Genomic DNA, 19,888 nt, shown 5'->3' with positions numbered 1-19,888 from the left:
GTGGCTAATCCATTTACAATTGCAGTCCATCTCTAAGCAGCCCCAACCCTAGTTTCAATCCCTCTTCTTTGCTTTTTATCAATTATATGTATTACTTTTCTGTCACATTTATTGTATAACTCCTGCATTAGAATATAAATTCCATGAGAGCAGGAATTTGAAGTGTATATATGTTTAAACTGCTGTATGCCTACGTATGCATGTATATGTGTATGATTAGTGGGTAGTCAATGAATCTTTCATCTTTACTATGGATTATTAATTTTTTTAGTCAAAAACTTTTATATTTTTGAGTGTCTTGTTTAAGAAACACTACCCTTTCCCAAGTTCATAAATACATTCTACATTTTCTTCTAATATTTTTATTTTGCTTTTTACATTGAGGTTATTAACCCAATAATTAATTGATTTTCCTGTATGGTGTGAGGTAGGGCTCAAGTTTTTTGTTTTTTTTTTTTTCTTTTTTCTAACCCCTTTTGGATAACCAGTTGCCCAGCAGCATTTCTACTGCATAATAGTTTTAGGTAGTTTTCTCTCTCATAATGGTTTTATCTCTCTACTTTCTGAAGTCACTTGCTCCCGTGAACTGCTTAGTATTACAAATCTATAATAATGAAGCAAAACAAAGTATCAACCCCACAGTTTTATTTGTAAAGAACAAAGCATGAAAAGTCATATTTAAATGTACTCCAAAACCTGAAAAACCCACATCAGTTTCTCTGATAACGTATGTTAAAGTGCTTGATATCACAATACTCTTTAAATTTTAATTATGTTCAGATGAGAAATTAAAAAATCCAGTTTTGATGCATTCTGTTAACAACACCAAGAAAAACAATATAATTTAAATGCAGAAATGCTCATTTAAAAAAAAAGATACACAGAGTACATTTATACATGGTTCAAGTGTAACACAGAGGACTTTTTCTGTATGTTTAACACCCTCATTTGATTGACAACAGGAACTCTTACTGTACCTCTCTACTGTTACCAAGATCTGTCCGTTGTTTGGAATAGAGCCTGGAGCCACACGCAAAACATTTAGGAAATCTAGTCAAGCATGATTCTCTCCCACTCTACCCAAGGATACCCTGGATTCCTTCTAATGAAGAGAAATTTTTTGGTTGATTTTTTTCTACTCTGGTATTAAATGCTCAATGTGATACATTTTTGGAGCCAATCTTTATTTTGTCCTTGAGAGGAGGATCAGGTCTGCTAAGATCTGAAAGGATAAGGTTCTCCTTGAATTATTCTGATCACACTCCGTTGGCATCCTCTTCAGAAAGCTTGGAAATCATTTTGATTCAAGAGATTTATAAAGTATTTTAATAGAAATAAGAGACCTTGTAGTTTATTGTTTATTTCTGTCTCCTTTTATGTGAAAGGGTAAGGTAACAAATACTTATATAAGAAACACGGACTTCAAATATAGTGGATGACTTGGGAATAGGATTCACTTAATAAAAGTAGAGAAGATCTCCAGACTCCATTTTCAATCAATGAAGGTGTGTTAATACTGAAATATAAATAGCTAAGGTTCAGATTGTCCTTTCAAATGGTGTAAAGGCTAGACCAGGTTCTATATAAATCTGACAGAGAAAATACTCACAGTTCTCAAAATGAAAAATCTACTGAAAAATGATCATTCTTAGCAGAAAGAAGCTGTTTCATTATTAAGAGCTACACTCCCAATGCTGTCAAATAAATATTTCCCTGGGGAATCCGAGGTCCTTATTTGTTGCCTCATGTTTCAAAATATCTCAGAGGTGTCAACGTTCACTACACATAAACTGTTACAGATAGTCTCTATCCTTTTTTACCTACATTTACATAATACAACAGTGTTTTATTGCCAAAAAAGGAAATAGGAGCAATTAGAGATTTCCCCTGTCTCATTCTTACAGTGGGACAGAAGTTCATTTAAATAATTTTTTTAAAAGCCATGTGAAAGTAAATACCACAGGATTACAAAAGGTACAAAAATGTGGGACATATTTAAAATAAATTTTAGAGGGAAAAATCACAAACTTTTGCAAGCTTTAGGTTTCTCCTATCAAATTCTTGCACCTGGTGGGAAAGAGGGTGGGGAAAGTTGGGAGGTCTTACTTTCTTTTCAGTAGCCCATTTTTCTCCAGTCCTTTATGCTACTCCACGTTGAGCCTTAGTCATTCTCAAGGCGCTAATGAGTCCCTGGGCAGAGCACAGTTTAGGGTCTCACACATAATACCAACATGAGTGTAATGCTGCTGTGTCACAACGGTTGAGATTAGGAGTTTCTGGACATTTGAAAAACACTTAGAAATGTTTCAAGAGGTAATATTTTTGACAATTTAGTGTAAAAGAAATTTCTTCTTAAGCTACGATTATGTGAGAACACTGATTTTGACCTCAGACATTACCTTTAATTTATCTTAAGGAAAAAAAATTACAAAATTGGCTTTTATGTATTTTGAGGTGTGATGACAAAGGAATTATATTAATTTAAAAAATGAACATAGCAGAAAGTATACCTCTGAATAACTTTCAAAAGTCAGCTCAGAAGGCTATGTACATTTACATGTACTTTTATTCTAAGGACTCTGCTACTGTCCTGCTCAAAATATTTAGATATTGGTTCAGAGATATATAAGTCACATAAGAATCATCTCACTTCTTTAGAACTGTGACCCCAAACTCTGCTTACATGTCCTTTACATTCATCAACTTGGAACATAAGGACCTCCTGTTGTCTCCAAATACGATATTTCTTTCCTAAAGGTCAACATTTACCATCACTGGCAATATTCAAAAGAAGGAGCTGTAAGTCACTCAGGCAGCTCACGAGGAGGTCCCAGGTGTTTGGAACACTGGCTCTATCACTGGCTTATGTATTAGTATAAGGACTCCCAAGGTGACCACTTTAAAGGGCCTGGCATCTGGAGGATATGTCTGCTTTGGTGTGATTCGCTTTTTTTGAAATTAGTCGTTTCACCACTATAGTCAGATGATAGTAAGACTTTAGGTATAATGCTTTGGGTGGGTCATTACTTTTTAAAGTAATTTGTTTGTTTGTTTGTTGTCTTTTCTAGGGCTGCACCCGCGGCATATGGAGGTCCCCAGTCTAGGGGTCTAATTAGAGCTGTAGCTGCTGGCCTACACCACAGCCACAGCAACTTGGGATCCAAGCTGTGTCTTCAACCTACACCACAGCTCACGGCAACACCAGATCTTTAACCCATTGAGCAAGGCCAGGGATCGAACCCACAACCTCATGGTTCCTAGTTGGATTTGTTAACCACTGAGCCATGATGGGAACGCCTTAGAGTAATGGTTTTATTCATAGACTTCCCAATCAAATTTTGCTCCTAGTTTTCACAACAGGTGTAATTCTCTATAACTTGAGGACAATTTGTTAAAATGAATATGAATCCTTGTAGATGATTATTACAAATGAATATTCATCCTTATGTCCTACCTGTATAGGTGGATAAATAAAGATCCAAAGGTAGAAAGACTATTAATAAGAATGCATTGGGGGTCTGTCTCATGCAGCCTGGTGTAAGAAAAAAAAAAAAAAAAAAAAAAGAAAAGGAATTCTAGACCCTGTGTTGTCACTGACCAGGAGTAGGGGTAATACTTTAATCTCTCGGATCCTTAAGTGTTCCCATCCCATAAATGAGAAGGCGGGACTACATGAATCAATTCTAGCATGCTAGTCTAAGTCATCTCTCTGTTTGCCCAGAGTGTGTCAGAAGCATGGCCTTTGGAAAGGGTAACAAGAACAAAACCCTGGACTGGATCATTCTATGATTTCTCATCATTGAAACAAGAAGAGCCTGCTGTGAAACAGGTTCTGGATGTCTCCCATAACAGAATTGCCACATCCCTGGAAGACCCACACCACCAGAGACACACTTTAGCTGCAGGCAAACAAATTTCTGGTCTACCCAGATCACCCAGAACCATCTTAAACCCTTTCGTGGGATTCTAAATGCTCCCTTCAATTCCCCCTTCTCTCCTCAAGTGCTTTCTTCGTCACAGATTAAAAGAGGGTGGGCCTTGGCTGAATACAGTGTTTGATAAAGGGAGGGAGGCACTTGTTTCATTAGTTTCTTTCTCCAGGAAAAAAGAGAAACAACACTGTTGGCTAAAGCCCAGGACCCTCGGATTATACAAGGGTCCTGAGAGGCCGTGGCTGGGTTTCTCAGCCACAACTGGGAATAAAATCTAGAGCTCTGCTGAGACAATTTCGCTGCTAACAATGTGCAAATGCCTAATTAGACTTACAGGACCCAACATAAGATGAGGACTTAAGGTAACAAGCTAACATCACATGTATTTATCTTTCTTACAAAATACCAAACTGGAAAGTTACTCACAACGTTTGGTCTTTAAAAACTGTTGCCTCTTGTTTTGCTTCCATTTTGCCAGTCTTGTGCTGAACTGGCTTTGCCCTTCTCTGGGCCAGCTGTTTTACATTACCGTCCCGCTTACAAAGGAACGTGAAGCTTGCCCTGAAACACCCAGAAAGAGTTCATTCTTTCTCTGCTCTTCGGTTATTTGCATTATCATGGTCAACAAATACTTTCACAAAGACATTCCAAGCCACACAGAGCCCTCCCCCTTCTTAGACATTCTTTCCTTTTCCTGAGGGGGGATGGGCATGCGGGGGGAGGGGGGGTTGACTGGAACCTAACAAAGACTGGGTTTGTGGTTATCCTGAAGAGGTAAGGGACCACTCCCGGGTTGAGGTGGCCAAATTAAAAGTACAGAATCAAACCGCTGTTTGCAGTTCTTCCAACTATGAGGCCAACACTCTGAAAATCACGTCTCCCCAAAGTACCTCAAATAACAAGAATAAAAATGCCAAGAATGAAGTTAGTCTAGGCTAATCTTTCCAAAGTGTAAAGAAGTTATAATCCCACAATTTAACACACTTCTCAGGACTTTGTGTGTTCTCTTTCCAGTTCAGCCAAGCTCCTGGGGTCCAGTATTCAAAATATTTGAATTATATCTTCATCTTGTGCTGACGGAAACATTCTTCCAAAAGACTGGAAAAGTGACTCGATTCAAATGTAGGAAATTATTTGAAACTTAAAAGACACAAGTGAGGACTCCTACCCCATACAGTAGGTAAAGTTGTCTACATTCACAATACAAAGGATGGGAACTGGGATGGATGGCCAGGATGTAACAATGCATTCTGTGTGATACCTGGAGGAAAAAAGAGCCCCGCCGGCTTGTACTATATTTACATGTTTACTGGCTTCTTCCTGACTAGCACCACTCCCCACCCTACCCCCCAACTCCCAATACTTTTAAACTACTTATTTTAAATCACAGGAATTTTCAATCTAAGAAAAGTATCTTATTAGAGTAATATAATTTCTTAAAGAAGAGAGCATATTTACACACATCTAACACATGAAAATACTCTATTTTATACTAAATTCCAGGTTCAAATGAACTACAATACAGCATTTAACCTTGTCTGCAGCATGAGGATTGTTCAAATTGGGGGATATGGTGTGCTGCCCCCTAGTGGCTCCCTACCTCATCAGACAAGTCCGCATCGGGCCCCCACTGCTGGGGAAGGTTCAGGAACAAGGGGTCTGGACTGAGAGTTTCTAGCTAATTGGGTTACACATCCACTCCTTTGATGAGTGATCCTTCTAAGACTATGGTGAAGTCCTGGATGGTTTGCAAAATGCGGATGAGGGAGTTGACGGTCATGCGGTCTCGAAGGAGGGCGCTCTCCTCATACATTCGGGTGATAGCAGGACACTCGGCTAACAGCGGAATCCACTGTGGGAGCAGGCGATCCCTACAGAGGCAGACAGAAACAAGTCCTGAGCACAGCTGCCTCTGCTGCAGAACAAGGCATGCAGCGCTTTCAGGGGAAGGTATGGGGCTGGATGGGGCAACATCTAGCTAAGCCTCTGAGATCACCAGAGAGGAAACCCAAGTCCAGTAGTTGGGTAATTACTGGTTAAAAAGATACAGTAATGAGACAGTGTAAGCTAATGGCACACCCATCAGATTTTAAAAGTGGGTCTGCACAAGTTGGCTATGAGGACTTACACATATTAAAGAAATTCCCTATTCTGATAATATCACTTTTAAAAAGGGACAGAATATTATTTTGCATTCTTTTTACAGAGATTTACTCAGACATCCAGGGCAAGGCAAGCCAATGCTGACTTTTTGGGAAGAAAGACTCCATTAAGCTGCAGGGACTAGCATTAAAAACAAAAAACAAAAAAACTTACACAACATAACAAGGTAAGGAACAAAATCAAAGCAGAAAAACATTAAGAAGATTTTAAAACCAAAAGAGGGGTCGGACTGGTCTAAAATCAGAACAGTAAAGAGATAAAAGGAGATAAGGATCATGTTCAAAAGGAATTTTAAGGAGTTCCTGCTGTGGCTCAAAGGTTAACGAATCCGACTGGGAACCATGAGGTTGTGGGTTCGATCCCTGGCCTTGCTCAGTGGGCTAAGGATCCGGTGTTGCCATGAGCTGTGGTGTATGTCGCAGACGTGGCTGTGGTGTAGACCAGCGGCTGTAGCTCTGATTAGACCTCTAGCCTGGCAACCTCCATATGCTGTGAGTGCGGCCATAGAAAAGACAAAAAAAAAAACCCACAAAAAAACAAGAAGGAACTTTAAAAGCACAGCTGCAATTGGGTCCCTTTGGTTAAGAGGAATACAGAACTTAGTTCAGTAAACCAGTTGTTTCTGGACAGAATCTCAATCTTCAGTATTTCCTCTTACACTGATATTAGTTAGCTGTCACTAAGGAGCTAACACATCCTCACTGAATACCTCTGCACCTTCATGACAAGGACAGCCACTAGGCTATCTTGAAACTTTCTCTGGGGCTCTAGGGGATTAGAAGAAAACAAATGCTTCAAGAATAACTTTAAAAAATATTAAGGTTTCTGTTTCATTTCTTCCAATTCTGAGAGTTGTTTTAAAATTAATGGATTGGGTTCCCATTGTGGCTCAGAGGTAACAAACCCAACTAGCAACCATGAGGATGCAGTTTTGATCCCTGGCCTCACTCAGTGGGTTATAGCTCTGGTGTTGCCGTTAAGTTGTGGCATAGGTCGTAGATGCAGCTCTGATTTGATCCCTAGCTTGGGAACTTTCATATGCCACACCTGTGGCCCTAAAAAGCAAAATAAAATAAAATAATAAAATTAATGGATTGTACAGCTCTTATATGTCATTTTTTAAAAAAGAAAGGGGTAGGAAATTGTCTTAAGGAGGAGACTTTATATAGCTAAAAAATTATTTAGATAGTAAGAATCTCATGTTATTAAATTTAAAGCAACATGGTAGCGTATACACACTATACAAGCTCTTCGTAGTAACTATACATGTGTGTATGTGCTGATGTGTCTAATTATCTACCTGTCTACCTACTACCTATCTACCTACGTCTGGTGCCAGTACTGTGTAATGGTTCAGAGCTGTGGGCTCTGGAATGAGACTGGTGAATCTTGGCTCTGCCTCTGACCTTGGAGAAATCTGTTAACTTATCAGTGCCTCTTCTATTTTCTGTTTTCTCCTCTATGCAATGGGGGTATCAACTGCTACCCCATCTAGTGGTAGTGGTCAAGTGACAGGAAGATTAAATGAGATAATGTATGTGAAGTATTCAGTACAGTACCCAACACATAACAAGCACCTAATAAACCCCAGTCTCAGAAGACCTGGAGTGAAAAAACCCCCTGGGAGAGCTTTGCAAGGCACATGATTTGGTATATTCCCTTCTAAACTCTTGTTCAACGTATGACAAAGATAGGGAAAGTCAAGAGCTGGCTTTATACCGTGTTCCAAGGCAAACTAAAATCTGGAATTTGCCATCCTTCCCAATGTTCCTGGGTGCAGTATTAATAGCATTTACATAGTGGCAGAAGGTTTTGCAGGATGATTTCTGAATGAGGACGTCATCTTCATTGTCTAGAATCTGGTCAGTGGTTTCAAAATAAGCAACTGCTTTCTCTGGGGAAGGAAACCAGAATTGCATCATACTACACATCAATACATCATGTACAAAAAGATAAATCATTTAGTTTATTCCGGAAACACAAATGATGCTTTACATTATAGCCATTCCTGAAATCAAAACCATTATCACTGGTTTCACAATAAATTCTAGAGGCCCATGTTTCATGGCAGAACAATATGCTTCTAGAAGTTTATTTTCTAATCTAGAGTGCTTTCCAGAAGGAATTCTTTAGAACATTCTTTAGAACATCTTCAAGAAACAGCAATTGACAGTAAAGAAGAAAACAAACATGGACTTATCTGCTAAGACTGGAGCTTTCTAGTAGTAAACTGCAAAGACTTGGCAGCTACTAAGGTAGTGCCCTCTGTTCTAGCTACAGAATGGCTGGTTAACACTTTGCAACAAAATTCTTAAAATGGAAATGATTCAGTAAATCTGAGGAAGAGTGATGTACAGACACAGTGGAAGCAGAAGCAGTAAGATTCCAGGAGTTCCAAAAGAAAAAAATTCCAGGAGTTCCTATGTGGCCTTGCTTTGTCAACTTTCCTTTGTCTAAAAACTGGATAAAATCAACTACTTCAGGGAGTTCCTTTCGTGGCTCAGTGGTTAATGAACCCAACTACAATCCATGAGGATGCGGGTTCGATCCCTGGCCTCGCTCAGTGGTTAAGGATCTAGCGTTGCCTTGAGCTGTGGTGTAGGTTGCAGACGCGGCTCGGATCTGGTGTTTCTGGGGCTGTGCCGTAGGCTGGCAGCTGTAGCTCCAACTGGACCCCTAGCCTGGGAACATCCGTATGTCACAGGTGTGGCACTAAAAAGCAAAACAAAAAATCAACTACTTCATCTAGGCTGAATGAAACACAAAATGATTAATCACCCCATCAAAGTACACTGGGAATTGTAGAAGAGCTGCATATCAAAATAAAGAGTACAAAGCTTAGGAAGCTAGAGCAGCACATTCCAATAAAACTTGATGTTGGAAATGTACTATATCTGCAAGGTCCAATTCTATAGCTACTATCAGGGCTGATGTGATTAAGAAAGTGAATGTTAATTTTAATTTAAATTAGGTCAATTTAAATAGCCACATGTGAGGAGTTCCCGTTGTGGCTCAGTGGTAATGAACCCAACTAGTATCCATGAGGATTCAGGTTCGATTCCTGGCCTTGCTCAGTGGGTTAAGGATCCGTTGTTGCTGTGAGCTGTGGCGTAGGTCACAGAGGTGGCTCAGATCCCTCATTGCTGTGGCTGTGGAGCTTCAGCTCCGATTTGACCCCTAGCCTGGGCACTTCCATATGCCACATGTGTGGTCCTAAAAAGCCCCAAAATTAATTAATTAATTAAAACAATAAACAGCCACATGTGGCCATGTGGCTAGTGATTACCATATTGGACTGCTAGTGTAATTTTTTTTTTTTTTTTTTTGGTTGTACCACAGCATGTGGAAGTTCCTGGGCTAAGGATTGAACCTGTGCCACAGCAGTGACCCAAGCTGCTGCAGTGACAATGCCAGATGCTTATCCTGCTGCACCACAAGGGAACTCCTAGAGTAATCCTTTTATTTTTATTTATTTTTTATATAATGATTTTTATTTTTTTTTCATTATAGCTGGTTTACAGTGTTCTGTCAATTTTCTACTCTACAGCATGGTGACCCAGTTACACATACATGTATAGATGGTTTTTTCTCACATTATCATGCTCCATTATAAGTGACTAGATATAGTTCCCAGTGCTACAGAGCAGGATCTCAAAGTAATCCTTTTAAAACATAAATTATATCATGTTACTCCTTAGCTCCAAGCCTTCCAATGATTTCCCATTCCATTCAGAATAAAGACCAAAGTGCTTCCAAAGGCCTAGAAGGTCCTGCACAACCCGGCTCTGGCAGTACAAACCTTTTCTCTCTCCCAATACCTGCCACTCTCTCTCCCTCAATCTGCTCCAGTCATATTCACCTCCTTGCTACTCCATAAAAGGCCAAGCCTTTGCTAGGTTACTTCTCTCAGCCTGGAGTACCCTCCTCTCCATATTCTGAGACTTACTTCCTCACTTTCTTCAAGTTTTTGTTCAAATGTTACAAAGCCTATAATGGCCCCATTTGAAAAAGTACTCCCATTTCACTTCCTTTCCCCTTGCTATATTTTTTTTTTTTCCAGATCAACGATGACCTTCCAACATATTAGATGAATTACCTATTTGTTACGTTTTTGTATATTGTTTGTCCTCCTGCCCCCAACAGTTCATAAGTTTGTCAACCATAGGAAATATTTTTTTGGCCACATCCATGGCAAGTGGAAGTTCCTGGGCCAGGCATCAAACCTGAGCCACAGCAATAATCAGAGCCATAGCAGTGACAATGCCAAATCCTTAACCACTAGGCCACCAGGGAACTCCAATCATAGGAATGTTTAAGTTTTGTTTACTTTTTAAAGAATTTTTACTGAAGTAGTTGACTTAAAATGTTGTAATGTTTTATTTTTATCTTGATGTATATATCTTGAGCGTCTAGAGTAATGTTTAGAATATTGTAGACACATATATTTGTTGAATTGAATGAAAAGCACAGATACTGCTTATTTGATATTTACTTTGAAAAACATATACCGTATCACTAACCCTTATTCAACTCAAATTCCCGGGTCGCTGAGTTTTCTAACCTTATAATAACATACACCTGCTTTAATTTACCTATGAAGTCCCAGATGAAAACGTTCTTGTGAAAGATGCGAGCAGATTTGAAGCCATGGTGGAAAACTTGCTCAAGTGCTGCCACTAAGCCACTCTCTCCACAGAGCAACACGGTGAGGCTTCCTCTCTGTGGAGCGTAACACAAAGCACCAAAGGATAAGCTCCTGCATCCATGTTTAAGAAAAACACTAGAGGAACAAGTGCTGAGGGTAGTTATGAAGCACGTTTTTGCAGCTATTAGAAAGCTTACATTTGAAAATTAAAGCATCTTTGACTGCCTTATGTATCATGTATAAAAGCAGCTTTAAAATCCTACCATATTAAGTTTTATAGTCCGGCATACCTCTTTTTCAGGTTTGTGAAAATGTTTCACAATATTGTTCACAGCTTCTCCAATTCCTTCTTGGATCTGTCCAGCATTGGGTTCTGAAAAATAATGAACAATGGCTAAATTCTCATGCAAGAGAAATAAACCGAAGTACTACAGGGCATCAACTGTGCCTGCTTGTGTAGGAAACACTCCACTAGAGCAGGCTGGCTTGTCAGGGGCTCTGTGAAACTTGCCTTAGCCAGTCTGGCCAAGTGAGAGGTGTATCAGCATATAGGATAAAAAAGAATCTGAGAGCCCTCTGGGATTCAAATCCCAGTCTTACCACCTGCAATCTATAACCCTGGTCAAATGTCTACCTACCTCTAAGTTTAAGTTTCTTCAACCTAAAACCAGGGAAATACACACCTCATGGGTCACTGGGAAAAGTGAATGAGATATTAGGTGTAAATCACCTGGCATGGTGCCTGTCACAAAGTGCTAGCAAGTGCCCAGATAAAAGGAGTGAGGTGGGAAAGACACACAGTATCTTCTTCAGGTACCTGCTTATCCCACTCACCTTGAGTCCCTTAGCCAGCACAGACCAAGGCTTCTGGAGCGCTCAATGTCTAACTTGGTATGTGTATTTTGCTGTTGTGTTTGAAATAAAGGGAAAGGGTTCCCGTTGTAGTTCAGTGGGTTAAGAGTGCCCCTGAGTTGGGCTGGATGCCTGGCCTCGCTCAGTTGGTAAAGGATCTGGCATGACTGCAAGCTGCCGGAGTAGTTTGCAGACATGGCTCCAATCCGGCGTTGCTGTGGCTATGGTGCAGGCCAGCAGGTATGGCTCCAATTCGACCCCTAGCCTGGGAACTTCCATATGCTGCAGGTGCCTCCCTAAAAATGAAATAAGTAAATAAACAAATAAATAAATAAAGTAAGTAAAGGGAAGATGTCAGGTGCACAGGGAGACCTTGACTGAAGTCCAGAACTGCTTCTTTCTGGCCAGTCTATCCATCTGGGCACCGCTTCATTCTCTCAGCCGGCACTTGCTCACCCAGGCCTCGTTTCCTGAGGGAGAGCTTGGTGAGCTGCTTGAATGGAATCTAAAGCAACCTTGCCTCCCAAACCCCAAGAATAATTTAAAAAGAAAAAAGGGAGAAAAAGAAGGGAAAGAAAAAAAGATGATAAATAGGTTTTATCCAGGGACAGAAGTAAGTAAAAAGAGAAAGATTAAATACTCGGTATTTTCTTGTAGTGATTAACTCTTTTTTTTTTTTTTTTTTTTTTGTCTTTTTTGCCTTTTCTAGGGCTGCTCCTGTGGCATATGGAGGTTCCCAGACTAGGGGTCTAATTGGAGCTGTAGCCGCCGGCCTACTCCAGAGCCACAGCAATGTAGGATCCGAGCTGCGTCAGACCTACACCAAAGCCCATGGCAACGCTGGATCCTTAACCCACCGAGCAAGGCCTGGGATCAAACCCTCAACCTCAAGGTTCCTAGTCTGATTCATTAGTTTCTGAGCCACGACAGGAACTCCGTGATTAACTCTTCTTCTTCTTTTTTTTTTTTTTTAGCTATGCTGTGCAGTGACTTGAAATAGGATCATTCCTAAAACAGGGATTGAACCTGGGCCACTGAGTCCTAACCCCTAAACCACCAGGGAACTCTTTTATTTTATTTTATTTTTTTGGTCTTTTGTCTTTTGAGGGCCGCACCCTCAGCACATGGAGGTTTCCTGGCTAGGGGTCTAATTGGAGCTGTTGCCACTGGCCTATGCCAGAGCCACAGCAACGCCAGATCCGAGCCGTGTCTGTGACCTACACCACAGCTCACAACAACCCTGGATCCTTAACCCACTGAGCAAGGCCAGGGATCGAACCCGCAATCTCATGGTTCCTAGTTGGATTTGTTTCCACTGCACCACGATGGAAACTCTGGGAACTCTTATAATTAGCTTTTTTTTTTTTTTTTTGCTTTTTAGGGTTGCATCTGTGGCACATGGAAGTTCCCAGGCTAGGGGTTAAATCAGAGCTGCAGCTGCCAGCCTATGCCACAGCCACAGTAACGAGGGATCCAAGATGCAATCTGTGACCTACACCATAGTTCACGGCAACACTGGATCCTTAATCCACTGAGCGAGGCCAGGGACGAATCCGCATCCTCATAGATGGGTTCTTAACCTGCTGAGCCACAACAGGAAACCTCCCCCCCCCCCTTTTTTGAGATTAGCTCTTAAATTGAACTCATACATCATACTACATAAAACAAATGTATAGATTCTAGAATTTAAGAATCTTTGAATTCATACTGCTAGAGGATTTCTTGCATAAAACATTTTTCAAGTAAAACTCAAGTTTTTCTTACACCAACATATAAAATTATTAAAATGGAAACCTCTTATGGTTAAAGGACTGATTCTGTGTTCTCTTCAGTTCCTAATAATTTTTTAATTTTTATCTTTCTCTGAATATTTTCTCTTTTCAACATGAAGATCTATTTTGAAAGGTTTTATTCAGTTCAAAAGAACCCTGTAGTGATCAGCACACACTGAAAAAATACCAAGTTAGCCATTTCTGAGTTTCATGTTATTTAAAATTTTTCTGGAGTTCCCGTTGTGGTTCAGTGGTAACAAACCCAACTAGTATCCATGAGGACACAGGTTTGATTCCTGGCCTCACTCGGTGGGTTAAGGATCCAGCATTGCCCTGAGCTGTGGTGTAGGTCGCAGATCCCATGTTGCTGTGGCTATGGTGTAGGCTGGCAGCTGCAGCTCCGATTCGACCCTGAGCCTGGGAACCTCCATATGCCATGGGTGTGGCCCTGAAAAAACCAAAAGAAAAGTTGTTTTTCTGCTTATTAAGTAAAGAAAATATGACCAAAAGTAGGAGATAAGACCTCTCAAAAGATTAATACCCCCATGAAATCAGACTGATTTAGAAGCCGTAATAATTTATAAGGACTGAACTGAAATCTACTTTTTAATTTAATTCAATTTTACTTTTTTAATTTAGGGCCACACTTTTGGCATATGGAGGTTCCTAGGCTAGGGGTCCATTTGGAGCTATAGCTGCCAGGCCTATGCCACAGCCATAGCAACTCCAGATCCGAGCTGCGTCTGCAGCCTACACTGAAGCTCTCAGCAACACCAGATCGTTAACTGAGTGAGGCCAGGGATCAAATCCGCATCCTCATGGATACTAGTTGGGTTCCTTTCCACTGAGCCACAATGTGAACTTCTACTTTTAAATTTTAAATAAGCATAATTAATGTATTACATAAAATAAATTCACCATATTTTTATGGCCGCACTCATGGCATATGGAAGTTTCTGGGCCAGGGACTGAATCTGAGCTGAGCTGTGGCAACACAGCATCCTTTGACCTACTGAGCTGGGCTGGGGATCCAACTTGCACCTCTGTAGCCACTGTCCTCCATCCTCAACAGTATTTGGTATTATCAGTTGTTTACATTTTAGCTATTCTAGTGTGTGTTTGGTGTGAAGTTTACTTCTGAAGGCAAAAAAGAATTATGAATAAAGGGAATGATTTGAGAAGGAATAAGGGAGATTTCTATAGACTATAGCATTCTAATAGTATATTACCATGTACTGACAAATGCAGAATAATAATATCTACAGAAACTGCTTTATTAGTAAACTAAGGACTTCTCAGGTATATGTTATTCTACTTACAGTTATTGTGTATAAGTTGAAATATAACCACTTCACTGATAAACTTCCGTGATTTTTCACTAAAACATACTGACTTTTATTAGTTTTCTGCTGTTCCTGTAATAGATTACCACAAATCTGGGGACTTAAAAAAGCAGAAATTGGAGTTCCTGTCGTAGCTCAGTGGTAACGAATCTGACTAGGAACCGTGAGGTTGCAGGTTTGATCCCTGGCCTTGCTCAGTGAGTTAAGGATCTGGCGTTGCCGTTAGCTGTGGTGTGGGTCGCAGAGGCGGCTTGGATCTGGCGTTGCTGTGGCTCTGACATAGGCCGGTGGCTACAGCTCCAATTCAACCCCTAGCCTGGGAACCTCCATATGCTGTGGGAGTGGCCCTAGAAAAGGCAAAAAGACAAAAAAAAAAAAAAAAAAAAAAACCCAAAGAAATTCATTCTCTCACAGTTCTGGAGGCCACAACTCAGAAATCAGAATCACGGGATAGAAATCAAGGTGTGGTCAGGGCTCCACTCCCTCTGGAAGGTCAAGAGAAGAAGCTGCTCGTGGCCTCTTCAAGCTTCTTGAGGCTCTGACATTCCTTGGCTTGTGGCCACATCACTCCAGTTTCTGCCTCTTATCTTTCTACTGTCGTCTCCTCTGTGGGTGTGTCTAACTTCCTTTTGCCTCCCTCTTGTAAGAATACATGTGCTGCATTTAGGGCCCACCTGGATACTCTAGGATACTCTGCCCATCTTAAGATTCTTAATTTAATTACATTTGCAAAGATCCTTTTTCTAAATAAAGTAATATTTACAGATTCTTTTTTTTTTTTTTTTGTCTTTTTTCAGGGCTGCATCTGCGGCATATGAAGTTCCCAGGTTAGGGGTTGAATTGGAGCTATAGGTGCCGGCCTACACTATACTACGGCCCAGGGCAACACCAGATCCTTAACCCACTGAGCAAAGCCAGGGATTGAATCCTGCATCCTCATGGATATTAGTTTCACTTCTGCTGAACCCCAACAGGAACTCCCCTCATTTATAGATTCTAAGGATTAAAATCTTATGCCCTCAGGAGACATTATTCAGCCTATTAAAGACCACACTAGTATATATTAGAAGTTTACTGCACTATTAAAAATGACACGTGAGGTGTTCCTGTGATGAACCTGACAAAGATCCATGGGATGCAGGTTCAATCCCTGGCCTCACTCAGTGGGTTAAGTATCTGGCATTGCCATGAGCTGTGGTATAGGCTGCAGACGCAGTTCAGATCCTATGTTGCTGTGGCTGAGGTGTAAGCTGGCAGCTGCAGATCCAATTCGATCCCTGGCCTGGGAACTTTCATATGCCACAGGTGTGGCCCTAAAAAGCCAAAAAAAAGGGGGGGGGGATGTGAACATAGTATTCTATCCATAGAATTCACTTTTTTAAAAATAGTATTTTAATACTACAGGAAGTTGGGGGTGGGGGGGGGAAGAATTTTTAGAATTCCTCTTAGAATAAGGGCTTTCAATAACTAGATGCAGGAGTACTATATATAACTGTCCTTATTCCTCCTTTATGTTTCAGACAAAATATTATTTATTCATACTTCCAGAGCTTAATTAAAACAGAGCATACAGTTTTGATTGGATTTCAACATCTAAATTTGTCAGGCTTTTAATTATTTGTTAATATCTTGCCTTATTTTTTCCCCTTTTTTTCTCTCCACACTCTTAAAGTCCTTTCTCTCACATTAATTTTCCTCAGCTTTCTTCTTTTTAATCTCCTTACCAGAATTCATTAACACAACCGTTTCCTATGAGATGGCCACATGGTGCCTGCAACATTCGAAACACATTGGAAAATTAAAAAACCAACTATTTACTGGTACTTTTTCCTGTCAGTGAAGTGATGCTTAGTCTCCTGGCCATGGTGGGTGATTTCTGCTGGGGTGGAGTCCGACACTGCTTTACTAGATCCTCATCTGCTGCTGATGTCATCAATTCTCCAATGAGAATTCTCTCCAGGCTTCCATCATCAATGCCTTTCCCCAGCCACCGCCCACATGGAAACCTGGTAGGACAGAGACAAACTTCGGAATCACCAATATTTTACTAGCTTTAATCAGTATTATTTATTTATTTATTGTTTTTTTTTTTTTTTTTTAGGGCCACACAGTGGCATCTGGAGGTTCCCAGGCTAGGGATCTAATAGGTGCTGTAGCCGCCGGCCTACACCACAGCCACAGCAACGTGGGATCTGAGCCATGTCTTTGACCTACACCACAGCTCACAGCAACACCAGATCCTTAACCCACTGAGCGAGTCCAGGGATTGAACCCACAATCTCATGGTTCCTAGTCAGATTTGTTTCCGATGCACCATGATGGGAACTCCTTAATCAGTATTTTTAAATGGCACTGTGGTTGAAGCCCATCATTTTAGTGCCTGTGGGTTGTTTTCTTCATTATAAAAATTATGACCTAGTAGTTCCCATTGTGGCACAGCGGAAATGAATCTGGCTAGTATCCATGAGGATATGGGTTCAATTCTTGGCCTCACTCAGTGGGTCGGGGATCTGGTGTTGCCATGAGCTGTGGTGCAGGTTGCAGACTCAGCTTGGATCCTGGGTTGCTGTGGCTGTGGCGGAGGCCAGCAGCTGCAGCTCCAATGCACCCCCTAGCCTGGGAAACTCCATATGCCTCGAGTGCTGCCCTAAAGCAATAAGCAAACAAACAAACAAACAAACAAAGCCAAAACAAAAAAAGACCTAGATATAACATTTTCCCCATATACATTATTTTTATTTTTTGTTTTTTAAAGTATTTTAAAGTAAATTACACACATCAGGACATTTTACTCCTAATCACTTCAGTATGAATCGCTGAAAAATGCATTCTATCTTCTATAGTCATAAACTGCTGTCACATTTAACCATTAAAATAATTCTGCAATATTTTCTCATACCTTGTCTATATTAAAATTCTGTGTTAGTTTCAACAAGAATATTTTTTTTTTTTTTTTTTTTTTTTTTGCCTTTTGTCCTTTTTAGGGCTGCACAAGTGGCATATGGAGGTTCCCAGGCTAGGAGTCTAATAGGAGCTACAGCAGCTGGCCTATGCCAGAGCCACAGCAACACCAGATCCAGTCCACGTCTGCGACCTACACTACAGCTCACTGCAATGCCAGATCCTTAACCCACTGAGCGAGGCCAGGGATTGAACCTGCAACCTCATGGTTCCTAGTTGGATTCGTTTCCACTGCGCCATGACAGGAACTCCAAAGAATATCTTCAAACTAGATATTTATGTGGGAGTTAAGTTACAGGTGGGAGTTAAGTTACAGGAGAAAAGAGGAGAATGGTCTCAAGGAGGAGTGCTGGTTGTAATTAGGAACGTCAAAAGAGCCTTTCCTCTTACCGATGTTATTTTAAGCTTCTCTTTTTATCTATTTTTTTTTTTTAAATCAGAGTTACACTAAACTTTTTCAACATTTGTGGACTAAACATTAGCAGCAAACACAATCAGTTTTTTTTTTTTTAAGTATTTTTGGGCTGTTTTATATATGGAACAAAATTTTGTTATTACATAAACAAAATCAAGCCAAAACAACCCAAAAAAACTAAACTAAAATTCAGAAGGCAGTGGGAAAACTTTAGAATGAAAATAATTCTCAAAACTTTTCTTGTCTTAAAGAATTCTGAGCTTGCAAGGACATTTACTTACCTGTATGTGTGCCCTGTGATTTCATTTCTGACCATGACACAATCAACTAGCCATTTGGCTAACAGTCCTGAGTTGTCGTGACCAATTTGAACAGTAGTCAGCTTCCCTAGGTTCTGGCACTGTAAGGACAGGAGCAGAGATTACTCAGTACCTGATCCCTTCCCACTACCTCTTGGCTTCAGCAGTGGCACCACGGTTCCATCCAATTGAACAAGTGCAGAGGACCCAGAAACAGCACAGAGTCAGTGATTTGTGCTTTTGAAGGATGAGAACAATTTCAATTAGTGGGGAAAGGATCTTATTTAGATTTAGTTAGAGAGGTCAAGAAAATAATTACAGATATTTAAAAAAATCACCAAAATGACTATTTTTTGCTTCTAGTAAAAGATTAAGGCAGAACTGAATTCAAACCTCATCTGAATGTCTTTGATGCTACTGTTTAAAAAACAAAACAAACAAACAAACAAAAAACACATAGTCATCAATGTCCTTCCTGACCCTTTGTGGAAAAGTACAAAATAAAGAAACGATAATAGGAATGGTGAAAATAAATGTCAACTAAATTCTGACTTTTAAATTCTGTAAAATATCATAGACTAACTGCCTATGAACAGTTGGGAACACCAGAGCTATGAGTTCTCAAAGCCCTTGACTTCTCTGCATCACAGCAGAAGGCACCGTAGCAGTCTAGGTGAGGGAGGATGGCATCCTGAATTAGCTGTGGCAGCAGAGATGGAAAGAAGTAGGCAGAAATGAATCTGGAAACAGCAATGATGGGACTTATAATGCAGTTTATGTTCTGTACTTGGTAGTCAAAGAAAAGCCAAGGATTTTAATCTTTTATATACAGTGAGCCCACTGGAGAGATGGTGCCCAAATAAGTTCTTAAGACTTTTGAGTGGAAACTGCTATTCCTGGACCCCACAGAACATGAGAACAGGACATTCAGTTAGTACCACTTCTTGGCACTAACTGAACTGTACAAGCATTTGTCTTTTTCCTGCAAGCCAGGGTCCATGAGCATGTGGACTCAAAATATGGAAAGACCTCACGAGGTAAGACCTCAAAACTGACCACCATAGTGAAAGGTATTATTAAAAGAATCACTTTAGGAGTTCTCTTGTGGTAGACAGGGTAAAGGATCTGTCATTGTCACTGCAGTGGCTTGGGTCGCTGCTGTGATGTGGGTTTGATCCCTGGCCTGGGAATTTCCACATGCCACAGGCACGGCCACAAAAAAGAAAAAAAAAAAATCACTTTATACATGTCACGATGTAGTCTTAAAGCCAAAAGTATAGATAGCAGCTCTCCTGTCCCTTTGTTCAGGTTCAAGCAGGGCCAATTTACAGTTTGGGAGAGAAACAATGTGGGGAAAGCATTTACTTGAGTGTTCTCTACTTGCTAGGTTCTGTGCTGGCACTAGGAATTAGGGAATAGGACCGGGCAAAGCCCCAAAGTGCACCCTTTCAAGTAGAAAATTAAAATAATAACAATAAAAATACAAAATAAATTAGCATGTTCATT

The 19,888-nt window shown here is 40.4% G+C and overlaps 1 protein-coding gene across 7 annotated transcripts in view; it reads right to left on the bottom strand.

Moving 5' to 3' along the window:
* The window catches only part of DENND5B (DENN domain containing 5B), a 228,305-nt gene continuing 209,043 nt past the window's right edge, over positions 627-19,888 (bottom strand). For 5 of the 7 annotated variants that reach the window (XM_021092092.1, XM_021092094.1, XM_021092093.1 and 2 more), the window contains 6 exons: positions 18,365-18,483; positions 16,526-16,713; positions 11,031-11,113; positions 10,688-10,814; positions 7,815-7,989; positions 1,756-5,803 (listed from right to left, as the gene is read on the bottom strand). In XM_021092092.1, the coding sequence (XP_020947751.1) occupies positions 5,620-5,803; positions 7,815-7,989; positions 10,688-10,814; positions 11,031-11,113; positions 16,526-16,713; positions 18,365-18,483 (876 nt within the window). In that variant the 3' untranslated portion in view covers positions 1,756-5,619. Of the gene's footprint in view, positions 5,804-7,814; positions 7,990-10,687; positions 10,815-11,030; positions 11,114-16,525; positions 16,714-18,364; positions 18,484-19,888 lie in introns of all 7 variants that reach the window. The other 2 variants (XM_021092091.1, XM_021092090.1) reach the window with 2 other exon arrangements.

The sequence above is a fragment of the Sus scrofa genome, chromosome 5, assembly GCF_000003025.6.
Source record: "Sus scrofa isolate TJ Tabasco breed Duroc chromosome 5, Sscrofa11.1, whole genome shotgun sequence".
Lineage (NCBI taxonomy): Eukaryota > Metazoa > Chordata > Mammalia > Artiodactyla > Suidae > Sus > Sus scrofa.
The sequence above is the reverse complement of the archived record's forward strand: the minus strand, read 5'-3'. Positions and strand labels throughout refer to the sequence as shown.